This window comes from Parambassis ranga, chromosome 12 (genome assembly GCF_900634625.1).
Source record: "Parambassis ranga chromosome 12, fParRan2.1, whole genome shotgun sequence".
In the NCBI taxonomy this organism is placed as follows: domain Eukaryota; kingdom Metazoa; phylum Chordata; class Actinopteri; family Ambassidae; genus Parambassis; species Parambassis ranga.
In genome coordinates this window covers 5,116,002-5,139,804 of record NC_041032.1, presented here as the reverse complement: position 1 = coordinate 5,139,804, position 23,803 = coordinate 5,116,002, and the positions used below count along the sequence as shown (strand labels likewise).

The 23,803-nt window shown below is 39.9% G+C and overlaps 2 protein-coding genes across 2 annotated transcripts in view; both read right to left on the bottom strand.

The window, feature by feature from the left end:
- Window positions 1–23,803, bottom strand: part of LOC114443429 (leucine-rich repeat transmembrane neuronal protein 4) — a 182,427-nt gene that overhangs the window by 2,184 nt on the left and 156,440 nt on the right. The gene's annotated exons all lie outside the window — the stretch shown is intronic.
- Window positions 5,268–7,571, bottom strand: LOC114443430 (piggyBac transposable element-derived protein 4-like). The gene is made up of 2 exons (XM_028417441.1): window positions 6,404–7,571; window positions 5,268–6,298 (listed from the first exon to the last, which is right to left on the bottom strand). Exons 1-2 carry the CDS (start codon window positions 7,134–7,136, stop codon window positions 5,331–5,333), a joined length of 1,701 nt encoding a protein of 566 aa, XP_028273242.1. The 5' UTR covers window positions 7,137–7,571; the 3' UTR covers window positions 5,268–5,330.

Here is a 23,803-nt window from a genome sequence, read left to right as displayed (position 1 = left end):
CCAGACCTCCCTCTCTTCAAGGCCACCGTCACCAGTTTACCAGGGAGGATACCGAGGTGTTCTCAGGCCACCGGAGAGATGTAATCCCTCCAGCGCATCCTGGCTCTGCCCTGGGGCCTCCTCCTGGGTGAACATACCCAGAACAGCACGACACGGAGGCACGGAGAAGCTCCTCACCCTGTGTCTGATAGAGAGTCTGGCCTCTAGGAGAGAGTCCTACAGAGAGTCCAGAGGAAACTCAACCCAAGCAGTAACTAGAATAGTATCCATAGCAACCAGTAGACCCCCAAATGCAGTGATTGACCAATAAAAATATTCACCACACTAATGTGTGTTTTTAGTTTCCCACAGGACTTAAAAACCATCATTTGCATACATGCATGTGGGCTCTGTATATGTGAATGCACAGAAATCTGACTAATACATGTAAATCATGTTAGGTGCTAAATTTAGAAAAAAAGGGAAAGCTGAAAAATACCCAAATGTATCATTATTTATTAGATTCATTTTGGACTATATGGGTGTGTATATAAACTTCATGACTGCTAAAAGCAAATGTTCTCTTATTAAACTTGCCATGTAACTCTGATAAGAGAAATCACATTTGATGTATATAAGAGAAATTAGGACAGGATTTTTTTTAAGACGACCAACTGTGTCAATGAAATGCAGATATATGCCAGCTGAGAAGGGGGAATGGTGTGTGTGTGTGTGTGAGCAGGCACAGATTTCAAAGTCAAATGGAAAGAGTCTAGGCTAACGCTGCCTGGCAGTTCAGGAATTACCCTGAACCACGGGGCTAAGATAAAGCCACTCTGAAAGGTTTAACACCAGCTCTGTTTTAGATAAAAAAAGCAGTGTTATGTAGCCTCGAGCGCCACTGTAACATGCTTTGATGATGTTATGCAGCACCAAGTTGTAGTTTCAAAAAAAAAGCCTCAGAGAGCACGTTCGTCTAGCCTGTTAAGACTGTAGTTATGTGCACTTCCACATCCAACACCCTTCCTTCTTTCTGTACCTCCTTCCTCCTCAAATGGACTCCATTAAGCGAGGCTGACTCATTACATTATAGGCACTCAGTGGATTGCTCCCCTCATTCCTCTTTTAGTTGAAACACTTTACCAACCAATGCTGCTGTTGCTGCCCCACCACCACTACCTCCTCATCTCCCGTCACACACCTCTGTCTGCCTCAGCTCCCTGCCCACATCCAACAAATTAATTAACCAATATTAACTCCTAACTGTTTCATTGTAAGGGCATAAATCAGCATTAAAAATGCGTGAGTGTGTATATGCCGAAGTTTTGATTGCACAAATCTGGGAAAAAAAAGGTTTGAACTCTTCTATTCACCACGTCAAGGCACCACCATCTCATTAAGAATGCTATCAGCCAGTCTCTGTGCCTCAAGCATTAGAAAATTAGTAATTCAATACCTTGACCACTGCCAAATATGTAAATGGATAACATCTGGTTGGGCTAACAAAAATACAAAAAAGGACATTTGAGTTTACTTTCCAAATGTTCTCAGAGTTCGTGGTTTGGGTGAGAATAAGTAGTTCTTTGGGATTCATTCATTTTAATCAGGGAGCTTCTCATGCAGACTCTTTTGATCCTTTATCCACTAGTGACGTCCCTTTTTTTTCTGCCTGCTAAATTAACCCCCGTCATTATTTTTAAGAAAATGTTTTAAAAAAAAAAGAAGCATTAAGACCTGTGCATGCAAAATCAGAATTTGTTAAGTATAACATTTCTATGTAGTAAATTGTTTATAAGTTTGACTAGACAAAGTAAAGCATCTGACTTATAATGTAATTCATATTATTCTTATGCAGATAACTGTAATTTGCAGCATTCAGAGATGCCAAGGCAGAAGGAAGCGGGCTGTCTCACTAAGTCTGAACCTTTAGGGCTTGTTGAGACCTGAGCACATAATTTACATATTCAAGTCTGAATGCTCTCACATTTATGTTGCCATAAGAGAGGGGAAGAAATAAAATCTAGCATTTACTGATGCTTGACAATTGTGTTACTTTTCAGGAATACCTGCAGTGTCTTTTATACTAGTATAACTTTTAACATCTGCTTCGGACATGGGCTGCTCCAAGTTCCACTTTCCATGCATAACATGGAATATAATTATTTTTGTGTGAATTTTGTTTGTATATTTCAAATATTTTTTTGCTGCTTTGGCAGCATATTTTCCTAAATTCTAGCACTTATTGTCAAAGTGGTGAAGATGTTTTCTTGACTTGCCTGTGCTTCTGTGCTTGCTCTGTTTGTGTGTTTTTAGTGAGCTTTTTTATATGAGATTTCAGGGCCACCGTACAAGAAAGGCAAAGTATATTCATCACTATGTGCCAGGTAGCAGGACATTTTAAAGGCAACGCCTTTATGAATTATGAATTTCAGCTTAAGACAGAAGAAGACAGTGGCATTTATCCTCCCTTCGAGAGGAAGACATGATGAAGGGTTCTAGTGCATGGCACATTTTTCTTTTTTTTTTCATTCTTTTCAGTTACCGGTAGGTTACTTTATGGACAGCTGTCACTAAAAGGTCATTGATGCATAGGGTTAACATTTAAACAACCTGAAACTGCAAGGTTCTGCTACAGGTTTTGTGGTTCCAAAAACAAACGGCAGCCTATCTTTCCCAGAACAATAACAGTTGTGGTTAATGTGAAGCAAAATCTCCAGTCTTTCTCATTGTGTGAATAATTGCAAGCGAAATGTCTTGTTACATGTTGTGGTATTCACCTGTGTAATTCAGTGATGTCTGTCCCATCTCATTTCAATATTGTATTTTATTTTTTACTTATTTTTTCCCCTACCTGGGACACAGTATTAGTTCATATATTATACCTCCTCCATCTTATTGGCTGATGGCCAATATCCACTGATAACGATGTCTTACTGATGACATCACACATCATTAGTGAAACCCTAACCAGGTAGTTTTAGTGTCTGTGGTTTGACTACCTTTCCCTAATGACCATATCCTATATGTCATGTGTGAACCGCTGACTCTGTGTTTCAGCATTTATGTGTGAGGACATGTTGTTCCAAGAGTCTCAGATGATGCAGGTGCAACCTTCAATGTACACTGCAGCTCTCGCCTGTCACAACACTTTAGCATAAAGAAAAAATCCCCATCCTGCACTGCTGGAGGGATTTTTTTTTTGCTTCTTTGGATCGCTGCCACCATTACCTGCATGTGTTTGAACCTGACAATGACTGGCATCCTGCCTCTGGGTGGATCTTTATCTCCGTATGCCTGAACACACAGCGGGGTGACCTTAGGCCCAAAAACGCTAAAGGAGATTAAACCTCACAATTCAAAGAAATATTTTCATAAATTGCTTTTGTGTTGACTATGTGACATCCAATTTGTTTACATTCAATGAAGCTGCATGCCATAATTTGCTTTCTAGCAACACCTGATAACCAGAAAGGTGAGAAGCCTGATCTGAGAAGTGAAAAGAACACTTCCTTCTGCTTTCTCATATTTCCTCTAATTAATTTAAGGAGTCATCAGTGTCTCTTTAAAAAAATCCAATAAATTCATTTTCACAGCATTATGGTGCCCCTTAGAAGTTTTGTTGCTTTTTTTGCATTCATGCTTTTATGAGCAGCTAAGGATGCAGTAACAGTGCCACAGGCAGACAATGCTAATGCCTCCCTGGGCTTTAGGAGCATTATGGTTCAAAAGTCTGCCGCTTTCCCAGCCAAACACTTTGATCCTCTCAAGTCACTGTATAGTGGCACACAGAAGCATAACAAAGTGAAGAGGAGGTGCAAAAGACTCCCACTAAAATGTTACTTAGGCTTTTTATATATATATATATATATATATATATATATATATATATATATATATATATATATATATATATTTAATTTTTTATGTATCTATAAATGCTATTCTTTCTTTTCATAATGTTTCTGCTCACATTTTATTATAGGGGCAAGATACCACTAAACCTCTTCTATTTTCTGTGTTTCCTCCTCCTCCTTTTAGTCTTCTTTGTAGAAACCTGGAGATACAGTACATTACCATAACTCATTTATCTCCAATGGATGCAGGGCTGCATATATAATGTAAAGATTCAGTGTTCATACTGTTCCTGTGTGTCCTCCAGTGCCATGTTGCACTTACAGAATATTATATCATCCCGCTACAAATTGTAGATGTGATCTCAGAGTAATGCTGCAGATGCTTGATAGCGAGGATAGCTCAAGGCCCTCTAAGCCTTCAGAGAAAGCCAATCATATTAGCATGCATATAACAATTACTTATTTCATGTAACAGTTATTCTATTCTATTTCTGATTTCACATTTTCTATCAACCGTGCTTTGAAAATGAAAGCTAGAAAATGAGTTTCAATTTTTAAGTTGTTGTCTCCAGGGAGAGAAAAATGTGTTTAAATTGGCCCGCTGATTGGCTGGGACTACATAACTTGGCTGCCGGAGCCACACGTGCTTGTTTACAAAAGTGACAGGTGAAATAAAACAAACATTTTTTGATTTATGATGGGTGGGACGAAAAGCTACAGTCTGTAGTGCTATAGCCTTACAGCAAACTACACAAATATAGCAATCAATCACAAGCACCAAAGCCAGGAGGCCAGCTCACGATCTCTAAGGTGGCTACCAGCAAATGAGATTCAAGCTAGCTTGGTTGCATTGCACTTTCATTGAAATATAATCAGGTCAGTGGGAAAAAGACTTCTTAACTTAGCTTCTTAGCTTAAATCAAATTTTGTGAGGCTGCTTTAACCCATTTTATAAAGAAGGACAGATGGATAAACTCTATTTTTTTTAAATTAGCTTAATAAAGGTAAACTGTGTGTCCAGCATTCATGTGATTTTTCTAGTAATTACCTGAATAGTGTGTATACAGAAGGTGACAGATATTAAAAAATGTCACATATTTACACACATTTACATCAAAAACCTGGGTTTGTCAGTGCTTTTATTTCTTTTAACCCTCCTGTTGTCCTCATATCCTCTATACACCCCGTGTCCTCCCGGTCAAAATGACCCGTCTTCACTAAATCCACAATAATATAAGCAGTTTATTCGATTTTTAAACACCAAATTTTATTTTGCTTGAAGAAACATTAACCACAAAACATGTAAATACTTGAGTTTTCCCTTTTCACCTGCATTTCTATAGTTTTAGAAACAAAACAAATATTCAAAAAGGAATATCGAATGCCTCTTAATTCATCCCAATGAGTTAGATTCTTCTGATTTTTTTGCCAGTGAACAATGTAAGAAAATATACAATCCAAAAAACAATATAACCCAACTAAACAACAATAATTCAACTAATTAGCACATGTAGGGCAGTATGCAAATGCACAGCTCTTGCAGATATATTTCTTACACCTACTGCACACAGTATGTGTTTTACAGTCCTTCTTTGGCGGGCAGAACTGACATCTCTTTCTTTTACTTGCCCCGGCTGGGGCAGTGGCTGTGGCAGCTGGATCCTCAGGTTGATCAGGGGTTCCTGCACTCTGTATAGCTTTGACAACTGCTGCAGAGGCTTCTGTGCGGGGGAAATGCTTCCTCCTTTCAATAAGTGGTGTTACAAGTGCCTTTCCTAACTGCTCCAGGAACACCCTCCTCTTGTTCTGCTTACGAGGCATCCAGGTTGGGTTGATCTCTCTCCAAATCACAAAGGCATTGTAAGAGGAAACATCAATGATGTTGTGGAAGATGACCAGGGGCCAGCGGGCAGTCATCCTTCTGCAGCTGTAGGTTCCAATCACCTTATCTAGATTGTCCACACCCCCTTTGTTACAGTTGTAGTCTAGGATGATGGATGGCTTCCTGTCCTCACGATCACTAATGCCAGCATCTGTGTGTAGTGTGCTCAGAAGTACTACATTCTTATTTTTCTTTGGGATGTAGGACACTAGGGTGGTGGTGGGTGTGAAGGCAAACTTGGATGAGAAGACCTCTCTCTCCTTTGTTGCAAGCAGTGCAGGTGGGAGCTCAGGCTTGTTCTTTCGAACTGTGCCAACCATGGTTATCTTCCTCTTCAGGAGCTGCTGTCCGAGTTCATAAGAGGTGAAAAAATTGTCACATGTCACATTGTGACCCCTCAGTCCCTCTGTCACATCAAGCACTACTCTCATCCCCTGGTTCTTCTCTGGACCTCCACTGGTCAGCTTCCCAGTGTAGACTTGCATCTTCCAAGCGTAGCTTGATTTGGCATCGCAAGCCACCCATGACTTGATCCCATATTTTGCTGGCTTGCTGGGCATATACTGGCGGAAAGGACAACGACCTTTGGACAGAGATTAGCATCAATAATTTGTATCTGAGTCACAGAAAACAGTCATATAATTCAATAGTGAAAATCACTTTTATTAGAAATATGAAAATAAATTACCTCTAAATGGAACCAGTTGCTCATCCACTGTTACATCAGGCCCTGGGTTGTAGAGGTAGGGCAGCCGCTCCACCCACTTATCCCAGACCTCTCTTATGGCTGCAAGTTTGTCTGTCACACGTCTCGCTGGTCTTGACTCGCGGTTATCAAAACGTAGCAGTCTTGAATAGGTGTGAAAGAGTTTGAGTGGCATTGTAGCTCGGAAAATTGGCCTTCCACTCTCTGCATCCCATAGACTGGCTGCAGCCTCACCTCGGGACCTGTAAACACCTGCTAAGATGAGCAGCCCTAAGTAGGCCCGCAGATCAGTCTCATCCATCTTTTTCCAGCTGTCTCCATTTTTGCGAAAACCCTCCAGATTTGTCATCTCCAGGATTATTTTTTCTATTGCTGGTGTGATGAACAGGTAGAATGTAGAGACAATGTCATGGGCATGAGAAACAGCATATCTTGTGGGTCCTGGGGTCATCTTTATGACATTTTGTTCTGCCTCCCTGCCATGTTGGTCATATGCTTCCGAGAACCATGTTATTTTGCTGTTTTTTGAAAGGAAAGTCTCTCTTTCAGCTTCAGCATTTTCTTCTTCTTCTGAAGATGATTCATCATGCTCTGGGTTGTATTCCTCCCCATCTTCTTCTTCTGATACCACTTCCTCCTCTGAATCAGAGTTGTCTTGCTGGACATCTGAAAAAATCAGCTCCAGAGCCTTTTGGACGTTATAACGTGCACTCATGGCTTCAGCACAGAGAGATATGGGGGTAATGTCATCTGCAGCACCTTTATAACTTCTGGAAATCCACAGATCAAAGGCACTGTCCACGAGAACTCTTGTCTTATTTACGTCTGCTACTGATTGTTTACGTCTGCTACTGATTGATCTGAGGCAGAACTAAAACATTCTCACATTCTGTTGTGTGTAAATAACTCTGTGACTGTGATTTTAGTTGAATTTCACTGTTGGGTCATTTTGACCCGAAGACCACCTTTGTACCTTTTTTTGTACAGCATACATGATAGTGTGAACAAAGGCAACAATTCACTTTTTTTAAAGTTTGGGTCAATCTAGGAAAAGTCATAAAATTTCAAGTACAAAAATTATCATTAAGGTCATTTTTTGGGGTTTTTAAACACAGTAGCGGGTCATTTTGACCCGAGGACAACAGGAGGGTTAACAGCACGGTGTTTGCTGCCTTCCATTAGAGTTGACATGCAGTAACTATGTACCACAGAGAGGCTGTAGCTGAGAGAGCAATTTACACTAATAAGTCACAAAACAAAAAACAAAAAAAGAAGAAAAAAGCAAGCAGAATAAAAAAAAGCGGGGGGGTTATTGAAGAGTGTGATATTGTTCAGTGACTGTGTCAGCACAGTATGGCAAAGCATGAAAAGAAATATCAATTAACATGCATTAATAAGTCTGCAGGTCCATCATTTTTGCATAATGTGCCTGTCAACAAATTAACTCCAAAAAGCCCCCCATTAATTCAGAAAACACGTGCAAGCTGCGACTCTGTTGGTGCATGATGCATGTGTGAGGCCGCATGTGTGTGTGACTGTGCATCACTGTGTGGGTGAGTGTTGTCTTTCAAACGCGAGTGCCGCTCCAGCACATGGGGGAAGGCAGCACAGATGTTGCTAGGCGGGCATCAATGACACGGAGCCCACCAGTCAGGTTTTCAGCGGAGCAGTGTGCATGGACGTGTCTGAGGAGGTGTGAAGCTAAACACCATCGGTTTGTTTTCAGACAGCATATCCCAAGAGGAAGACTTCCCAGCTGCACGTGTAAGCGTGTATATGGCTGGGTGTTTGTTAGTGTGATGAACTTGCATGTGTTACATCAGAAGTGTTAGCATCTGCGCTAATTAATACAATAAAAGTCTCCTTAAAAAAATCCTCATAATAATATGAATTAGTTTTGTACCTTTGAAGTGTGGAATGACAGATGTCTGAGCTCATCCAAAACCATACCCGTGTTTTTTTAATATAGCTTTAATGAACAAAGCTGTTTATTTAATTATTGTATTTTACGTGATGGATAGACCAGATCAGATCTTCTGCTCCTCCATATTAAGAGGGGTCACCTAAGGTGGTTAAAGCCTGATAAGGATGCACCCGTGGGCACCGTTTTTTTAGAGGTCAACCTGGAGGGATTATATCTCTCAGTGGGCCGCAGAGTGGCTGGGGATCCCCCAGGAGGATCTAGGAACAGCTTGGGCATCACTGCTCCTCCTGTTGTGACCCTGATAGACTAAGCAGCGGGATGATTGCTAAGAGCTAACACCTAGCCGTCTTTAAAAAAAAAAAAAAAAAAATCTAAGAGAGTAAATGAGAGTAAAACGTGATCAACTTGAAACTGCAGTTCTCCCTGTGGCCTCTGGGTGACGGCTCCAAAAGTGTGCCAATCCCCATAGACAGATGTTAAAATGTGAAATTTTACAGCAGAAACATGTTAATGGGTTCCCACTGAGAAGGTTCATCCACACAAGTGAGGACTGGCAAAAATGTCCTCACTTAACAAAAATGTTCTCCCAAAGATAGCTGTAGAATAGCACACACACACTCCTCTGTGTGAAGTGGGGAACCCAAGCACCTGCAACTGCTTGTGTAGTTACTCAACTTTTACTCTGGAGACTTCATGATCTGTTGTGAATCATGTTTCCACCGCAATCTGTCTGTAGTCTAGTGAGCATAGAGAATTAGTTTGAAATGAGTCTTTATGATAAGAAAGTTAAGTCAAATATTCTGGGCTGTTCTACTCTGTAGCCACACTGATCAACTCCCAACAGGGAACTCATGTTGTTCACCAGAGCCTTACAACACAGCTTTACATGAGTGACTAAAGAGAGGGCTCTATAAGTGTAGGAGAAGCTAACAAGAATGCTAACAATTCCTTACATTAATCCTGCAAGTGATCACACCAACTGTTAAATTGCTTTTTTAAATTAAAAAAAGAAGAAAAAAAAAGGACTGAAAAACTCAACAAATTATTAAGCACTGGCCACTATTGGTAATGACTGTGTACTCCAGAGATGGCAGGCTCACTAAAGAAGGAGATTAAAAAAAGTCCCTGAATGCTTTGATCAAATCTTCCCCGTAATTCTCTCCCTCATATTCTATTCCATTTCTACAAAATATACCACAATACAGAAGCTAAAGACACCCTTAAGTGCCGTTTTACTCTGTGCAAGACCAACATCCCCTGCCTGGAATTAAAGAGGCCTCCCAGGACGGCACTGGTTTTAGAGTCATAAAGGGTCAGTTAACTTCAGAGGCAGAATGTACAACCTTCACATTCCCTGGTAGAGCTGTGCAAGAAAATGAGCCCACATGTCCACATTTTAAACTAATTGATTCTCTAAACAAGCCGTTAGCCTCCCACTAATTCCTTAATGACTGGAGGTCCCTTTATGTTCAGTGACTCTTGATTACAGGTCTCTAACACCACACCACACACACACACACACACACACACACATACACATACATAGGCACACTGACAAAAAAACATACACAACTCCACATGGGAAAGCTGGTTTACAGGAATAAAAGTGAGCAGGAAAGACAGCAAAGGAGAGAGCAGGATGGAGGGCCCCTTCACGCACCAGTGGGTCCCCACTGTCGGCTCATCGCAGCCTCCTCCCACTCTACGGAATGTACAGTAAAGAAGCTTCTGCAGACCACAGCAAATGGGCCATGAAATGTTACTCAATGCTCAACACGTTCCTCAGCCTGGTTTTGCTTCCACACACACACACATACACACACACACACACACACAAAACTGATGAAGAGTGGGAAGGTGGGGGGGTGTCTTTTGAACAATGGAAACTTATTGTTTGTCTTGCTTCAATACAAATTAGGGCTGCAACCAACAATCATCAACATTGTTAATTAGGTTTCTGATTGTTTCTTTAAAAACAAAACAACAAACATACATTACATAGCAATGCTAAATTGCTGAAAAATTATTTATTGTTCTAAAAATGAAAAAAAATAAAAAAATAATAGCTACCAAATATAACAGGGTAGGGTTATTTTTTGTTATGTTTTAATTATCTTTAATGCCAAGTTTAAAACATGCAACTGTTAGACTGACCATTATAATCCGCACAGATTAACCATCATGCTTGTATTTGGATTAACCAGGAGTTTAGGCAGATGCTGCCAACATGGCACACACACACACAGTGGATAGTCGTGACAGATGCACCAAAAGAGGACCAGATTTTCTGCTATTAATTAAACATCATACTGACTAGAGGTGATCATGATGATTTTGTATTTTTTTTTAACCATGGAATAAATAATTTTATACCTACTGCTGACATTACACATTTGTATGGTGTAATATAATACAGCAGGAACCCTGTGGAGCTAAAAGCATCTGTGGCACTTTATGTTTATGTTATCTATATAGATGCAAATGATCAAGGAGAGGTTATTTTTGTGGCCTAACAACCTTCAATTTCCTCCAGCACCATTTGCACAGTAAATCCTCCTGCTCCCATTGAAGAACACCTAAATGCATATTAAGAAGGCCAAGCGATGGGTCGTGTCAAAGGAGAACAATTTGTAGTTTCATTTCTGCCGTCCTATAATGAATTCAAAGTTCCCAAATCTCTTGGCTGGTGATGTCTTTGCATTATGTGACAACTTCCAGTCATGGCAGGATTGGCAGTGTGTCTGAATAACGAGCATGACCCAACATAAACGCTGTGTGGCCAACTTGGCTCTACTCTGGGAGCGTCAGTCGCACTTTAATCAGGGATATTGGGGAGGAGTGCGCCTGGGAAGGCCCGGCAGAGGCTTTTAAAGACCTGCCTAATAAGACATGTCAAAGGGAGCTGGGCAGCAGCCAGAACTGATATGCAGACCTTTCCCGATCTGCTTCCTATATTCTTTCTTCTCTCCGTGCACAATAGCGTTTGGACACAGATGGTCTTTTAACAAAGCTGGATATTCACCGATGCAAACAAACAGCAGAAAAGCATCTCGATGCGGCGTGTGGCCTTCATCGCTAATCACTTTCTCTCTCTTTCTCTCATGTTGTTTTTTTCTTCTTCTTCCCTTGTGTGAGTGTTTAAAAAGTTAAGATAAGGTCATGAACTTTTTATTTGCCTGTTACATTTTTAAAATAGTTTAACACACTTTTCAACACATTCTGCTGCAAATGAAATGTGTGAAATGCTAGTTTACTTTAATTATTGCTTGGCAAAATCATTTTCACTCACTAATCAGTCCTTGGGCAATTGCATAAGTAAGAAGGCATAGCTGTAAGGCAACTACAGTATTTTGACTGAGTAGACATTTGATTAGAAAGAGAGAGAGAGAGAGATAGAGAGAGAGAAAAGATATTTGGAAATGCATTAGATGTATAGTTCAGGCTGCTCTGCTACAGTATATCACACAGTATAGTAATTTCACTACCTACTTCACTACTTTCAGGCTCTTAACTTGGTCACTGTAAGTGCTTGCTATACATATTGTAAATATTATGTTGATGATAGTCTTTTTAATGTTTTCAACTGTATTTCTGCATAAATAAAATGACAGAAGAATTTGCTTTTCACAGTTCTGTAGAAAATATAGTCTGGAATCTGAAAATGAACCATGATCCTACAACACTGTAAGACTCACTGATTTGGTGAAAAATGCCATTAGTGCCATTCAAAATGATGGAAAATGTACAATTCTCCATATTATTTTCTCCAAATTATTTTATTTGTTCTTCAAGCTAATTTAACATCAGCTTTGTGATGGAGGCAAAGTTAATATGTAAACAGAATGACATAACAGCCTTATCCTCAGAGACAGAATATCACAAAGAGCTGATTATTTTGATATGCAGTGCTCAATGAAGGAACCGTAATTACTCAGCTGAGATGTGGGCGTATGAAAATAGATCAAGATGACTTTGCTAAAGTCTTATCATGAGTTGTCATAATGTGAGAACACTGGTGTACATATGTAACATGCCTTATCAGCAAGCTCTTATTCTACTTTTTCTTATGATGTGCTGTAAATACATCATGTACATGGATGCACATTCTGTACAATGATGTAAGGTGCATTATTCTTATGTGACGATTGGCAGGACTTTGATTAGATGATCAGATGCACAGTGTAATGATACCTTAACATGTATTTTCCCACCCGTTTTAATCATCATATGCCATTTCTGTCATTTTCGAGTGCACATTTGCCATTTCTTTTCAACGTGCATGGACATGCATTAAAATCACAGCGGCTAAACTTAAATTGCAGCGATAACAATAACACTTATTTGGCAGTAATTATGATAGATTGCGGAGTGTTGAATTAATGAGGAGGCGTATGTTTTCGTCTGAAAAAAGGTAATTAGCCATAGGGGCTCAAGTAATCGTGGGAAAATCCAGGTCGTTACAGGCAGTCCTCGAGGGGACAGTTTTGCATACACTCGCGGCGGAGCAAATCCCCCAAGAAGGAACCTTTCTCACTGAGAAACTCTGACCTGACAGTTCCTTTGAGCCTACAAACGTATCTGGTCTGAATTTTAATAAGCAGAAGAGCAAATGGAAGCGAGAAGTAGTCGGAATTCAAAGAATTTGAGGCAAATAACCTCTTTGATCACCTTGTTACTGTTTGACAAAAAGTGCGGTCAGGCGTCAGTTCCATTTACTTTGATACCAGAAATCTAACTTTAATTATAAATATACCCGTGTCCATCTATGTTCGTATCTCCTTCTCTGTTTAAATCTACAAATTGATTGACAAAAATAATATTATTAGAACAGAAAGACATGGCTTTTACTGTGTCGCATCAATCACTGACAGCAGTCTTGCTTGGTTGTTGCTGCCTTTTTGTGCACCGAAACTTTGCAACTCCAGATGTGTATATTGTAATTATTTCTGCCTAGTATTGGTGCTTCTGCCTACCCTGTAAATGTGAGACCTGACAAGTTTGTTTTCCAGTGCTGGAGGAGGAGGAGAAAATTCTCAAGTCAGTCAGAAGTTCATGCATTCCCATGGGAGTATCTTTGAGTATCTATCCATTTTGTCTTGTATTTTATTTTATTGCAATAACAGTGGAAAAGCTATTTAAAATAAAATGAAACAACTTCCCATTGGAGCAGCATAGTACATTTTGTTTCTAAGTAGTTCTTCCAGGTAGCTATTTTATCTCATGCTGAGGTTTTCAATCCAAATGTCTTGTTACAAAGAACCATCTGGGAGGTCACCCCTGTGATCACTTTGGGATGGGCACATACTTTCAAAAGAATACTTGGCTGCTGAATGGAGCAACCATTCCAGCATGAGCCAAAATAAACCAATCAGATTTGCCAAAAAGGAAACATTATAATCTTTGAAACTTTACAAGTAATTAGCATGGACAACTCATGCTGTTATTTAAATGGGAATATGTGCATAAAACATTCAGTATATCCTCACTGAAGGCTGATTGGTCAAAACCAGCCATGTTTTTGAAACATTCATATAGCTTGAAGCCTGGCAAAAATATTTATGTGAGGGGGGTAATCTCATTAATCTCTCGAAAATCCACCAAAGTAAGACCAAGAGGCGATTTCTGGGACAGAGGGAGGAAGCCAACACGAAAGTGTCAAGTTACAAAGACTTGCCAGCTGAGACTTTAGACTACCTGTGACTGCTGCCCAGTTTGTTTCTTGGTGCTCCACTCATAGTTGGATTGGATTGACTTTTACATGTTATGCTAGTGCTGTGAAACTGGCTGCAGTCAACCTAGAGGGTGCTCGTGAGATAGTCCTGATGAGTTATTGGAGCTAAAAGGAAAAAATAATTAACTACTTCAAGACAAACAAAAGATGTATTTCCTCTCATGTTTTTTTTAGTGTAACAGAGCCCATATGTTAGGATTCTGCTAAAAGATGCTGATTGGTCAATTTTGATCCCTTATATCAAAATCAAGATTTATTCTCATGATCAGAATTATTGCTTAAACTCTAAACCCAAACACTGTCTCAAGAGTGCCCCCTTGGAGCCTATGGGCGCTGTGCCAGCAGGTCTGTCCATATCTATTTTACAGTCTAGATGTCAAAATGTTTTCATTCATCTGCAAAAAAAAAAAATCCTTATAGAGTCTCTCCACTAAGACATATTGAAGCACTAATCTTTGGTTGATTGTTTCCTTTGTTGGTTAACCATGTTCTTCCACTCGTAATGTTCACTGAAAACAGAGCAAAACATGTTGCTGTAAGCAGAGACAAGCAAACAGTGAATGACAGGAACCGATGGCACCGCGGTGACGCTCACAAGCAGCCTGTTTAGCAAATGGCAATTACAACTGCCTGAATCCTCAAAAATCCCTGATAAATATTTCATCAGGTGGCTCTTGGTGATTGCTATTGTAATGGAGCAACAATATTCAAATTGCTTGGAAATTATTGTAGCAGCACCAACTTTCCACCACATACTGTACACACACACACACCAGCAATAAACACATTAACAGACCTACCTGCATACACATGCACACACACACTCATTTTGTGAGAACACTGAAAATGAATGTCCCACTATTATACGATATACCAGTAGACATATAGATCCAAGAGTTATTACATTTAAACTTACACTTCTTAGTGACTCTAGTACCACCTGAGGACTTTTCGGCAAGGCCACTGCAGATTTTCAGAGCACTTCTGTTAACAGATGAGGTTACACAACCAAGAGCACGGCAATCCAGCGGGAATCCGAACCTGACAGAATTTTTTAACAGCAAAATACCCCCAGTCTGGCGCACTTTGACCAGCAGTCTATCCAAGCCTACAGTGATATGTTTCCATGCGCTGTCAGGCTCCCTGTCACTGTGTCTCGTCCCACTCCTACGCCTCTTACATCATTTTATTTTTTTTGTACCTGCCTCTGTCAGCTTGTCATTTTTTTCTTAGTGCGTATGGTGCACAATTGTAGCACAGACGCAGTGAAATGAATGCAAAGTTTATGCAGGATAAAAACAAATTCTTCAGAAAAAAAAATCTTCGCTTCATACTTTATTCTTATCTTAACACAAGAATCAAACGATTTCCATGTGGCACCAAATCCAAGTGGTGCCTGATTTATTCTCTAAACCCGCCTAACATCGTTTGATTATTGAAGATAAATGAATCAACTTAGTAAACACATCATGACACACAAAGAGCTGCTGCTGCCGCTGGTGGTCTCTTTCTAGTGTTCCACCTCCCTATAGCTGCTTCGTGGGACGATCCAATTATTTGTCTTTTTTTTATTTTTTTACTAGTATTTTGTTCAAATGTTTGAAGCAAAGGTGTGGAAAAAAAGATTCAGTGATGCTTATTAGACATGAACTGCAAATATTAAAAGGCAAACGCTCTTTTACATCAAGCGGAGCTGACAGCGTAGACGCTTCATGTGGAGGTAAATGGTTGTCATGGTTTAATTTTCTCAAGTCAAAGAAATGCGGGACAAAACCCGACACAAGCCTGTCCTACGGTGACTAGCTGACTAATGAGCTGGCAGACTGCAGACGCAACAGACATATTTCTAAGACATGGAGGATAAAGTAGCAGCTCTGGTTGTCATATCTTTTGTGTTTTGGAAACAATACATAGTTGGAGCTCATATTCTTCAACTTGAGTTCATATTGTTGATACTATTGCCATGATGTCAACATGAAAATAATGACAAAATCACATTTCAATGACTGGCAGATCTCCCCCCTCTCAACTAAACATGCAGACAAAACAAGCCAGCGAACTTGATTTGTATCCTGGCATGCGCTTCAACAGGATTTACAGCTGACAGAAGTAAAATAACTGCCCTGCTCTGCCCTGACTACTAAATCAAACGTTCCCCCCACATCAGTTCTCTGGAGGCAGCACTCATAACAATAACAGGTGACAGAAATCTGGAAGTGTGTATTGAAGACCTTCAGGGATCCGTCCTGTCCTTGTCTCTTATCTTCCCCACAGCGGCATCACAGACAAACTCTTATGTTTATGGATATGATAAAAAGAAATAAAGAAATTCATTAACGCAGTCAGATCTGTCTCAGAGTCTCATCACAATGTACTGGAATACTAATAATCAGCTTTATAACTTATTGAGACAAAGAATTTTAATGGGGATGTGTTTGGATGTCCTTGTCAGAACAGTTTATCTTTTGCAATGAAAAAAGAAAAAGATGTTTTTCATGTTTGTGTTGTTAAAGAGCGGCCGCTTATTTTCAAGGGTAATTTGTTTTTTTGCTTCAAGCCCATTCTTGTTTCTGTCAAAGTTTATATGCTTGTGCACCTTAACACAGCATAACACTTTGTATGGATAATTACAGCATGTGTGTCTGTGTGAGTGTGTGTGGAAAATGCTTGATTATTACTGATATAATTATATTGTTTTGTCCAATTTTCACATTACACATTTTACATTATCACCAGCCTCATAGCACTACACGTCCTACTGTAGCTCTGCATTATATTGCATGTTGTCACGCTAAAAACTGTCCTTATTTAGCAATCTATGTCCATGTAAAATATCCCAGTTGGGTTAGAAATGTTAGAAACACAGCAGCCAAAAAAAATAGTTAAGTTTGTTACAGAAGGTTTAGGTCTGTCCAACAACATGTGTCTCTTAACCAAAGCCACCATTTTTGATTGATGTGTGTGTTTTGGTGTCTTGTAGCCTGTGAACCATAAGGCACAAAGGCTAGCAGAAGTCACAAGGTTGGAGACAATGGAGAAGTCCCCCTACATTTTTGATTTCCACATGGTATACTAGTGTCACACCAGTGAGTACACTGGGCAGTGCGGGTAAAGTGTCTTGCCCAAGGACACACAACAATGACTTAGGGAGGAGTTGGGATCGAGCCATCAACCTTCGGCTGTTGGCAACCTCAACATCCATGTTGAGGTTAGCCTAGCTACTGAACGTTTCATGTTAAACCAATCTGTTGCAAATTTTGGTATCAGAGAGTATCAGACTACACAGAGAAACAGCTGCGTCCTCTCCTCTCTCTTCTCCCTAAGAATATATCTTGCCATGATTATTTGGATAATTTAGGTGAAATGTGAGCAGAGCAGGAGGAAATGTTCAACATCAGAGTTGAAGATTTAACATCTAACATATCCACTTATCCACACATGCAGGCAGTCAGTATTGATTAGTGTGCAGCTGAGTAGAGTGTCCTGTTTTCCTCCTGCGATCAGGGAATTAATACTAAAACAAAAATGCTAAAATGGTTTACAGATTATAGGTTGGCGGCCTGGTGCCTGTGTGTTGGAAACTTGTCTTGTGATCATTGTAGCAGCTGCAGGCAGGTGAGCAGGTGATCAAACTTAAACTGGACATGCAAATCTTCGGGTAATCAAGTAACTGGGTGGATAAGTTGTTGTTGAAGATTCTGTCTGATTTTGGCCAATCACTGATGAAGAAATATTCTAATTGCATCTGGGATACTGATGTGTTACTGATAATAGCTTCCCTAAATGCCACCAAACAGTGACTGAAAAACAATTAGCCAAAAACAGGAACATGACAGTCTGATAGTGTAGGCACACCCGCTCTCCTGGGTGAACGTCCACCGTTGGATTAATGTCTTCCCCGCTGGCTACTTTTTCCGTGCTGGAAGAAACTACATTCTGCTGATTCTAGCAGTGTGTGTGTATGACTTTGGACAGCTAATGCATCAATAAGGTTCTTAGAATTAAAAGCACAATGCGTCTTGCAGTGATAACCTGCCAACACGGATTAATCTCTGATATGAATAAACACAGGTTTCTACTGAGAAGTCATCCAGGTTCATTCTGTGATGTGAACACTCCAAAGACAAATCTGCTACAATAAATATTGTAGAACTGGGGAGAATGTATCAGGTTTCTGCCAAACGCGGCAGACATATCTCTGTATTTGAATCAGCTCCTTATCAAAATGCCAGATTCTGGGTGTATTTGATGTGCAGTACACTGGTGTGCGTGACACGCAGTCTACCGATGATGTAAAATGAGTCTTATCACGTCTAAATGTCTCAAAATGTAGCACATTGTGTTATATTGAGAAAACAGGAGCAGAAACAAAAGGACAGAGGACACTTCCTTCAGCCTCGCTGATGCACGTTAGTGCAGACATGAAAGCAGCGTGATGGCTTCTTGCTTTTTTTACTGCATTTCTCCCAGGGTTATTGCTGTTTCTTCCTTTACTTTTAAAGCTTCTAGTCTGCCTGAACTAAATGGCAGCCTAGTGGTAACTGAATTACAGGGAGGAGAGGGAGCCAAGAATCACCTTCTCCTGACTTGCTTGTTAAGTGGTCTGACTGTGTGCTCATGTCCTGGGTATGGAGATGGTCACAATTTCTCTCCAGGCTCATGTCAAAAAATTTCTTGCATGTGTCTGATGACAACTCAGTTTTGCTCCATATGCATCATCAAGGTGTGGAAACATGAAACACCAGCATCAAATTACCTTCAGTAAGGGGGGAAAGAAAAAAAAATATAAAGCCTGTTCTTCCAAAATAAACAGCAAAGCATAATGCTGATGAGAATGACTTGGGAAAAAAAAACATGCATATTTGTTAAGCGGTTTTGCTGCCATCTTACAGTGATGATTTGTGTCATCTGTGGCTGCAAAAAAAAATGCTGTTTGAAATCATAAAATGTGGCACCCTGGAGTAGCAGCCATTATTACACTGTTTATGCATAACAAGTCATGTAAATGTTCAAATTTCACCATGGCGTGCTTGTACAGTTTGAATTTAAGATGAAGGTCTTCATATTAGCAGAATGATTTGGCAATGTGTACCGAAGCGAGCTACAGTGAATTCTATAGCTGAGGGCTTAATGTTTGAAGATATGAGGAATTTTGTTTTCCATTAAAAAAAAACAAAAACGTGAAATACACAAGATAACAAATTCATATTTTCACTGGTGTATGTGAAGTATCTTAACCAAATCAGCAGTGAACCAGTTTTCAGGATCCAAATATGTAATGAAAAAAAAAACTTCAGTTAAGAAGCATTGGCAGCCCTGCTGCAGTCTAACTCACCAGATGTTTGACTGATAAATCCACCATTGGTTCCAGCAGGTTTTGGCTATAGCATATCTACTCTGCACTGTGTGTTAAACGCTTCCCTCTAAAAAAAAAAAATAATCTTGGTAACCACAAACAAAGCTAACAGCAGAGATGCACACAATACCAGTAAGTCTATGTTTTTTAAAAGAGCAGTTTGATCCAGCAGCACCCTTGGCTTAGCTCTGGTTGAGTCAGTTTAATAATTACAGTAGAAGGGAAGCTTGCAGGCCTGCAGCCTTCTTTTGACACTGCTGTTTTTTTTGTTTTTTACAATCTCAGCAGGCCTGGATAACAACACTAACACAGTGTACACTAGAAAACATGCCAGGAAAAATAATTTGTATATTAGATGCAATATGAAACAAATACTAGGCCTTCCAATGAGATCTAGTTGTGTTGAGGGTTCCCTGTTGTGCTTGTGGTGGTCCTACTCGCATATAAACCAACATAGTCTCATCATTCCATGAAGGAGTCAGGCAGTTTAATGTATTCCATTCATGCGCAACAACACAAACCCTTTATTTTTTTTCATGCCATGGCATATGGTTGCGGAAATCCATATCATCCATCCATTTAAAATTACATGACTACTTTACATTGTGGGATGAGACTGAATGGAAACACCAGTGGACCCCAACTACTGGCTGTGGATTATTTGGCACCAGGAAAAAAAATAATTTCATTTTACTTTTAATAATTGGAGTCTGCAGGGTCTTTAATTTTGAAAAATGACCAGTCTTGACTGTCAATACTTGACACACACCTGCCCGCAAGCAAGCTAAAACAAATGAATGGTTTCACGACCCATTTTTGGATGTGCCTGGTGAATCAATCATGTTCGTGCTCAATGACGAAATAGTATGTTAAGAGAAAACCTCGACTCGACCCTGAAGGTGGAATATCCTTAGATCACCACAAAACAGTGCTTCCATTCTCAACAACATGTCTTTTTCTGCAGTGGACAGCAACACTTTGGGTATTACTTTCTTCCATCAGCCCAAAATGAGACTGTATCACTGCAGGGAAACAAGTTTAAAATATCCCACTGATGCTGTTTATAAAGAGTTATATCTGTAATCCACCTAAGCGGCATGGCTTTTGGGACACAAGTCCCAATATCGGATAAGATGGGTGTGATAATATGTCGCTGTGTTGAGCGGTCACTAAATCCCAAGGCAGGAAATGCAGCACCAACTAGTTTTAAAGTGAGACTGAACAACAACCACACACTCAGGCCATTTTACAAGAAGAGACGTGGTACTATAATCAGTAGCATTAAATGTCATCATTTTCTCATCACTTCTGTTGCTGCGTGGTTCATTTTGGCACCAGTGTGTGTGTGTGTGTGTGTGTTATGACTAGTGTTTTGCCTTCAGGTGCTGCCACCTTCATCAGATACATTTTACATGCTATATTTCATCATTAAGATTATCAGCTTGCTCTTTTCATCTATACAAAATCATCAACCATTGTTTTGTCACCTGTTCATTCCAATCTGACTCCTGCTGCTCTGTTTTGAGACGCTGCACACTGCGCTGCGAGACGCGGCATCTCCTCCTGCTGCTGTCCGAAGCACACCGTCAGTTAATTAATAAATGAATGAGAATGATGAATTGTTGATGAGACCTGTTTATTTTTTCCTTTCAGCTTTAAAATCTGTTTGCGCGCAACACCAAAGGGACAACAGTAACAGCATCATTAATGACTTATTCAAAATGATCCTCGACATGAAAGAATCAGGATAAAGCATACAGCTGTTTATTTTTCTTATAAATAATCTCATAAACATCTGATCTGTTTTCTATAAAGTAACATCTTTCCTGTTAAATTTTTTTCTTTTTTCCCCATTTCAGTCTCACAGCAGGCTACTTACAGTAGGCTAATGACATTAAATATGAATGCATCCCAAATGGTGTGTGTTTATTCACTTGAGCTGACGTGCTCTGATGCCAGGTCTGATCAGGGCCTCAGTTTCTAATACTGATGCCTGTGCAGTGATCAACCATTAAAAAAACACTTAATTTATGGAAAACTACTATATGCATAAATTGATTTGGAGACATGTTTCTATAGCTACTGTAATATCAAGAGTAAAAACACATAAAACAGCACTGAAAAAGTAGCTGTTATTATGAGGAATTATTCAAAACAGAGAGTATAAATAAATTATAGATATTCAATTCCAATTCAAAAGCAATTATGCACCATGAGTGTAGCCGTATAGGCTTAAAAACCGTGCAGTTCACATTGAAATCTATAAGTAATGAAAGAAGCGTGTACAGATTTGAGAGAGTGTGGATTATTATTACTCTATAATGACTTGTGATTGATGTGATTTGAGCTACATTTATTGTAAAAAAGGTAAATTCTGTCACTGTTTGAAAACCAGGATTCCAAACATTAAAATTCTGACCTCTGATTGTTATTATTCTGTATGTCAAAGTTGATTTTCCAATCAAAATGGCGTTTATCGCTGTCTCGTAAGGAGTTTCTTGCTCAATTAATAGTGGATAACAAACTGATGACTGTATCATGCGGTCCTCAGACTTTTTTGTTTTTGCTTCCTTCTCTTTGATTGACAGCCACTGTAACATATCATATCATGTGTTGTCATGAAATCTCGAGCTGCATTTTAGTGTCACGCTGTCAAGCCACCCATTGGTCCCCCCACTTGGTGCTTTAATGTGTCAACTGTCACATTCTCTCCCTCTCTCCCCCTCACCCTCACCCCCTCTCCTAAGATTTTACATCGCTGTCATATGAGTAGCCTGTACTTATACAAAACAAACAGTTCTAGAGGAGAACACCAGCAGCTCACAGCACCTTAAAAGGACCTGCTTTTATGCAATATGTATAGTCTAGAAAGCAGAATTATATTAGGAAAGTAAGACAATTGCAGATTACACAAGTATGCCAAAAGCAACTGATTTGTATTCAAACAAAAATGGATCATTTTTTCTTAATGGCTTTTAGGTATTCTTAGTAATTTTCTCCATTTAAGTTTTGTTTTCTGCATATAAACACAGGTCATATCATCTGAGCATTAATGGGAGCTTAATCGTACTGTAGATGCCCCGAAACACATCACAATATTTACCAAGAAAAGGCAAATGCAGGCGGCCCAGATATTTTTTCTCCAATGTCAGAACTGTACTTAGAGATACTTGGTTTTATGCTTCATTTAGCATGTAAAGGCATCTGGAAATGTGAATAAAAATTAAGACAAACAGATTGATATGTGGAAATGAGAGTGGAAATGGCGAGGAAACAAAAAGAAAAGTAAAGGAGAAGGGAATAAGGATAAATTGGAGAGAGAGAGAGAGAGAGGGAGAAATCCTGAGGAGGAAGGAGAGAGGGGAACGAACGATAGGACACATGAGAATACAGTCGTGCGCCCACTGAGCCGTTGCGCTCATGGCTGGGGCTGTGGCACTCATTATTGATGTAGTAGAAAATTTGCACTGACAGGAAACGAAGCTGCCAGCTGTCCTACACCCCCCAACACCAACACCACCTCCACACCGCACACACACAACCCTACAACCGTTATGACATTATCTCGGAAAGGATGGCCGACAGCAGCAGTGCATCCTATCACCCGAGCTGCCCTCTGGCATGTCCAGAGGAGAGCCCTTGTCCCGCGCTGGACACGCACACTTACACATGTATACACACAGAGGTTATGAGATGGAAAATCACATAAAAATGAGATGATGCATCATACAGCAGATCAAATCCAGCGTGTTTGCCGCTTCGCAAACACTTTGAATTACAATAATGCAGTAATGCAGAATGTGACATAAAGCTGCTTGTACTGTTGTTATTGAAAACTGAAGAAAGAAAGCAGCACATAGCATATTTGCTATGTGCTGTTATGTGGATATTGACTGTGAATTCAATGGTGCAGGATTGTGCAAATACACAAGAGAATAAGACAAAGTAAAAGGTAATAAGATTGTGCATAAGACCGAAAAAAAAATCAAACAAACAAACAACACAAATAAACCTCCAAAAAAACAAAACAATAAAAATGAAAAACACTATGTGGCCAAAAGTGAGGACATGCCCGCTGATTACTTTTGGTCACTTTTCATGATCATTATATTGTAACCAGCATAATTAATGTTTTAGCCACAATCGTTGACAGTAAAAACTATGGACAGAGCTTCTGTGACGACATCCGTTTGTTTCTGAAGAGCCGTTTTGAGGCTCGGTGGAAGGCTCCGGGACGCTCTGACCACCGCCATGTTGGCAGCGTCACGTTCGCCAAAACTCCAAATATGGACAGGGGGGAGCACGAGCGGAATTTAGGGGGGCTGGTGATCGCGGATGCAGGAAACTTACTGTGATACGCCAACCGTCTGT

What these genes read in the sequence shown, in the direction of transcription:
- LOC114443430 (XM_028417441.1), bottom strand. Translation starts at nt 7,136, where the DNA reads ATGAGTGCACGTTATAACGTCCAAAAGGCTCTGGAGCTGATTTTTTCA. An exon ending in GCAACTGGTTCCATTTAGAG is followed by an intron (nt 6,299 to 6,403) that starts GTAATTTATTTT and finishes CTCTGTCCAAAG; the next exon opens with GTCGTTGTCCTTTCCGCCAG.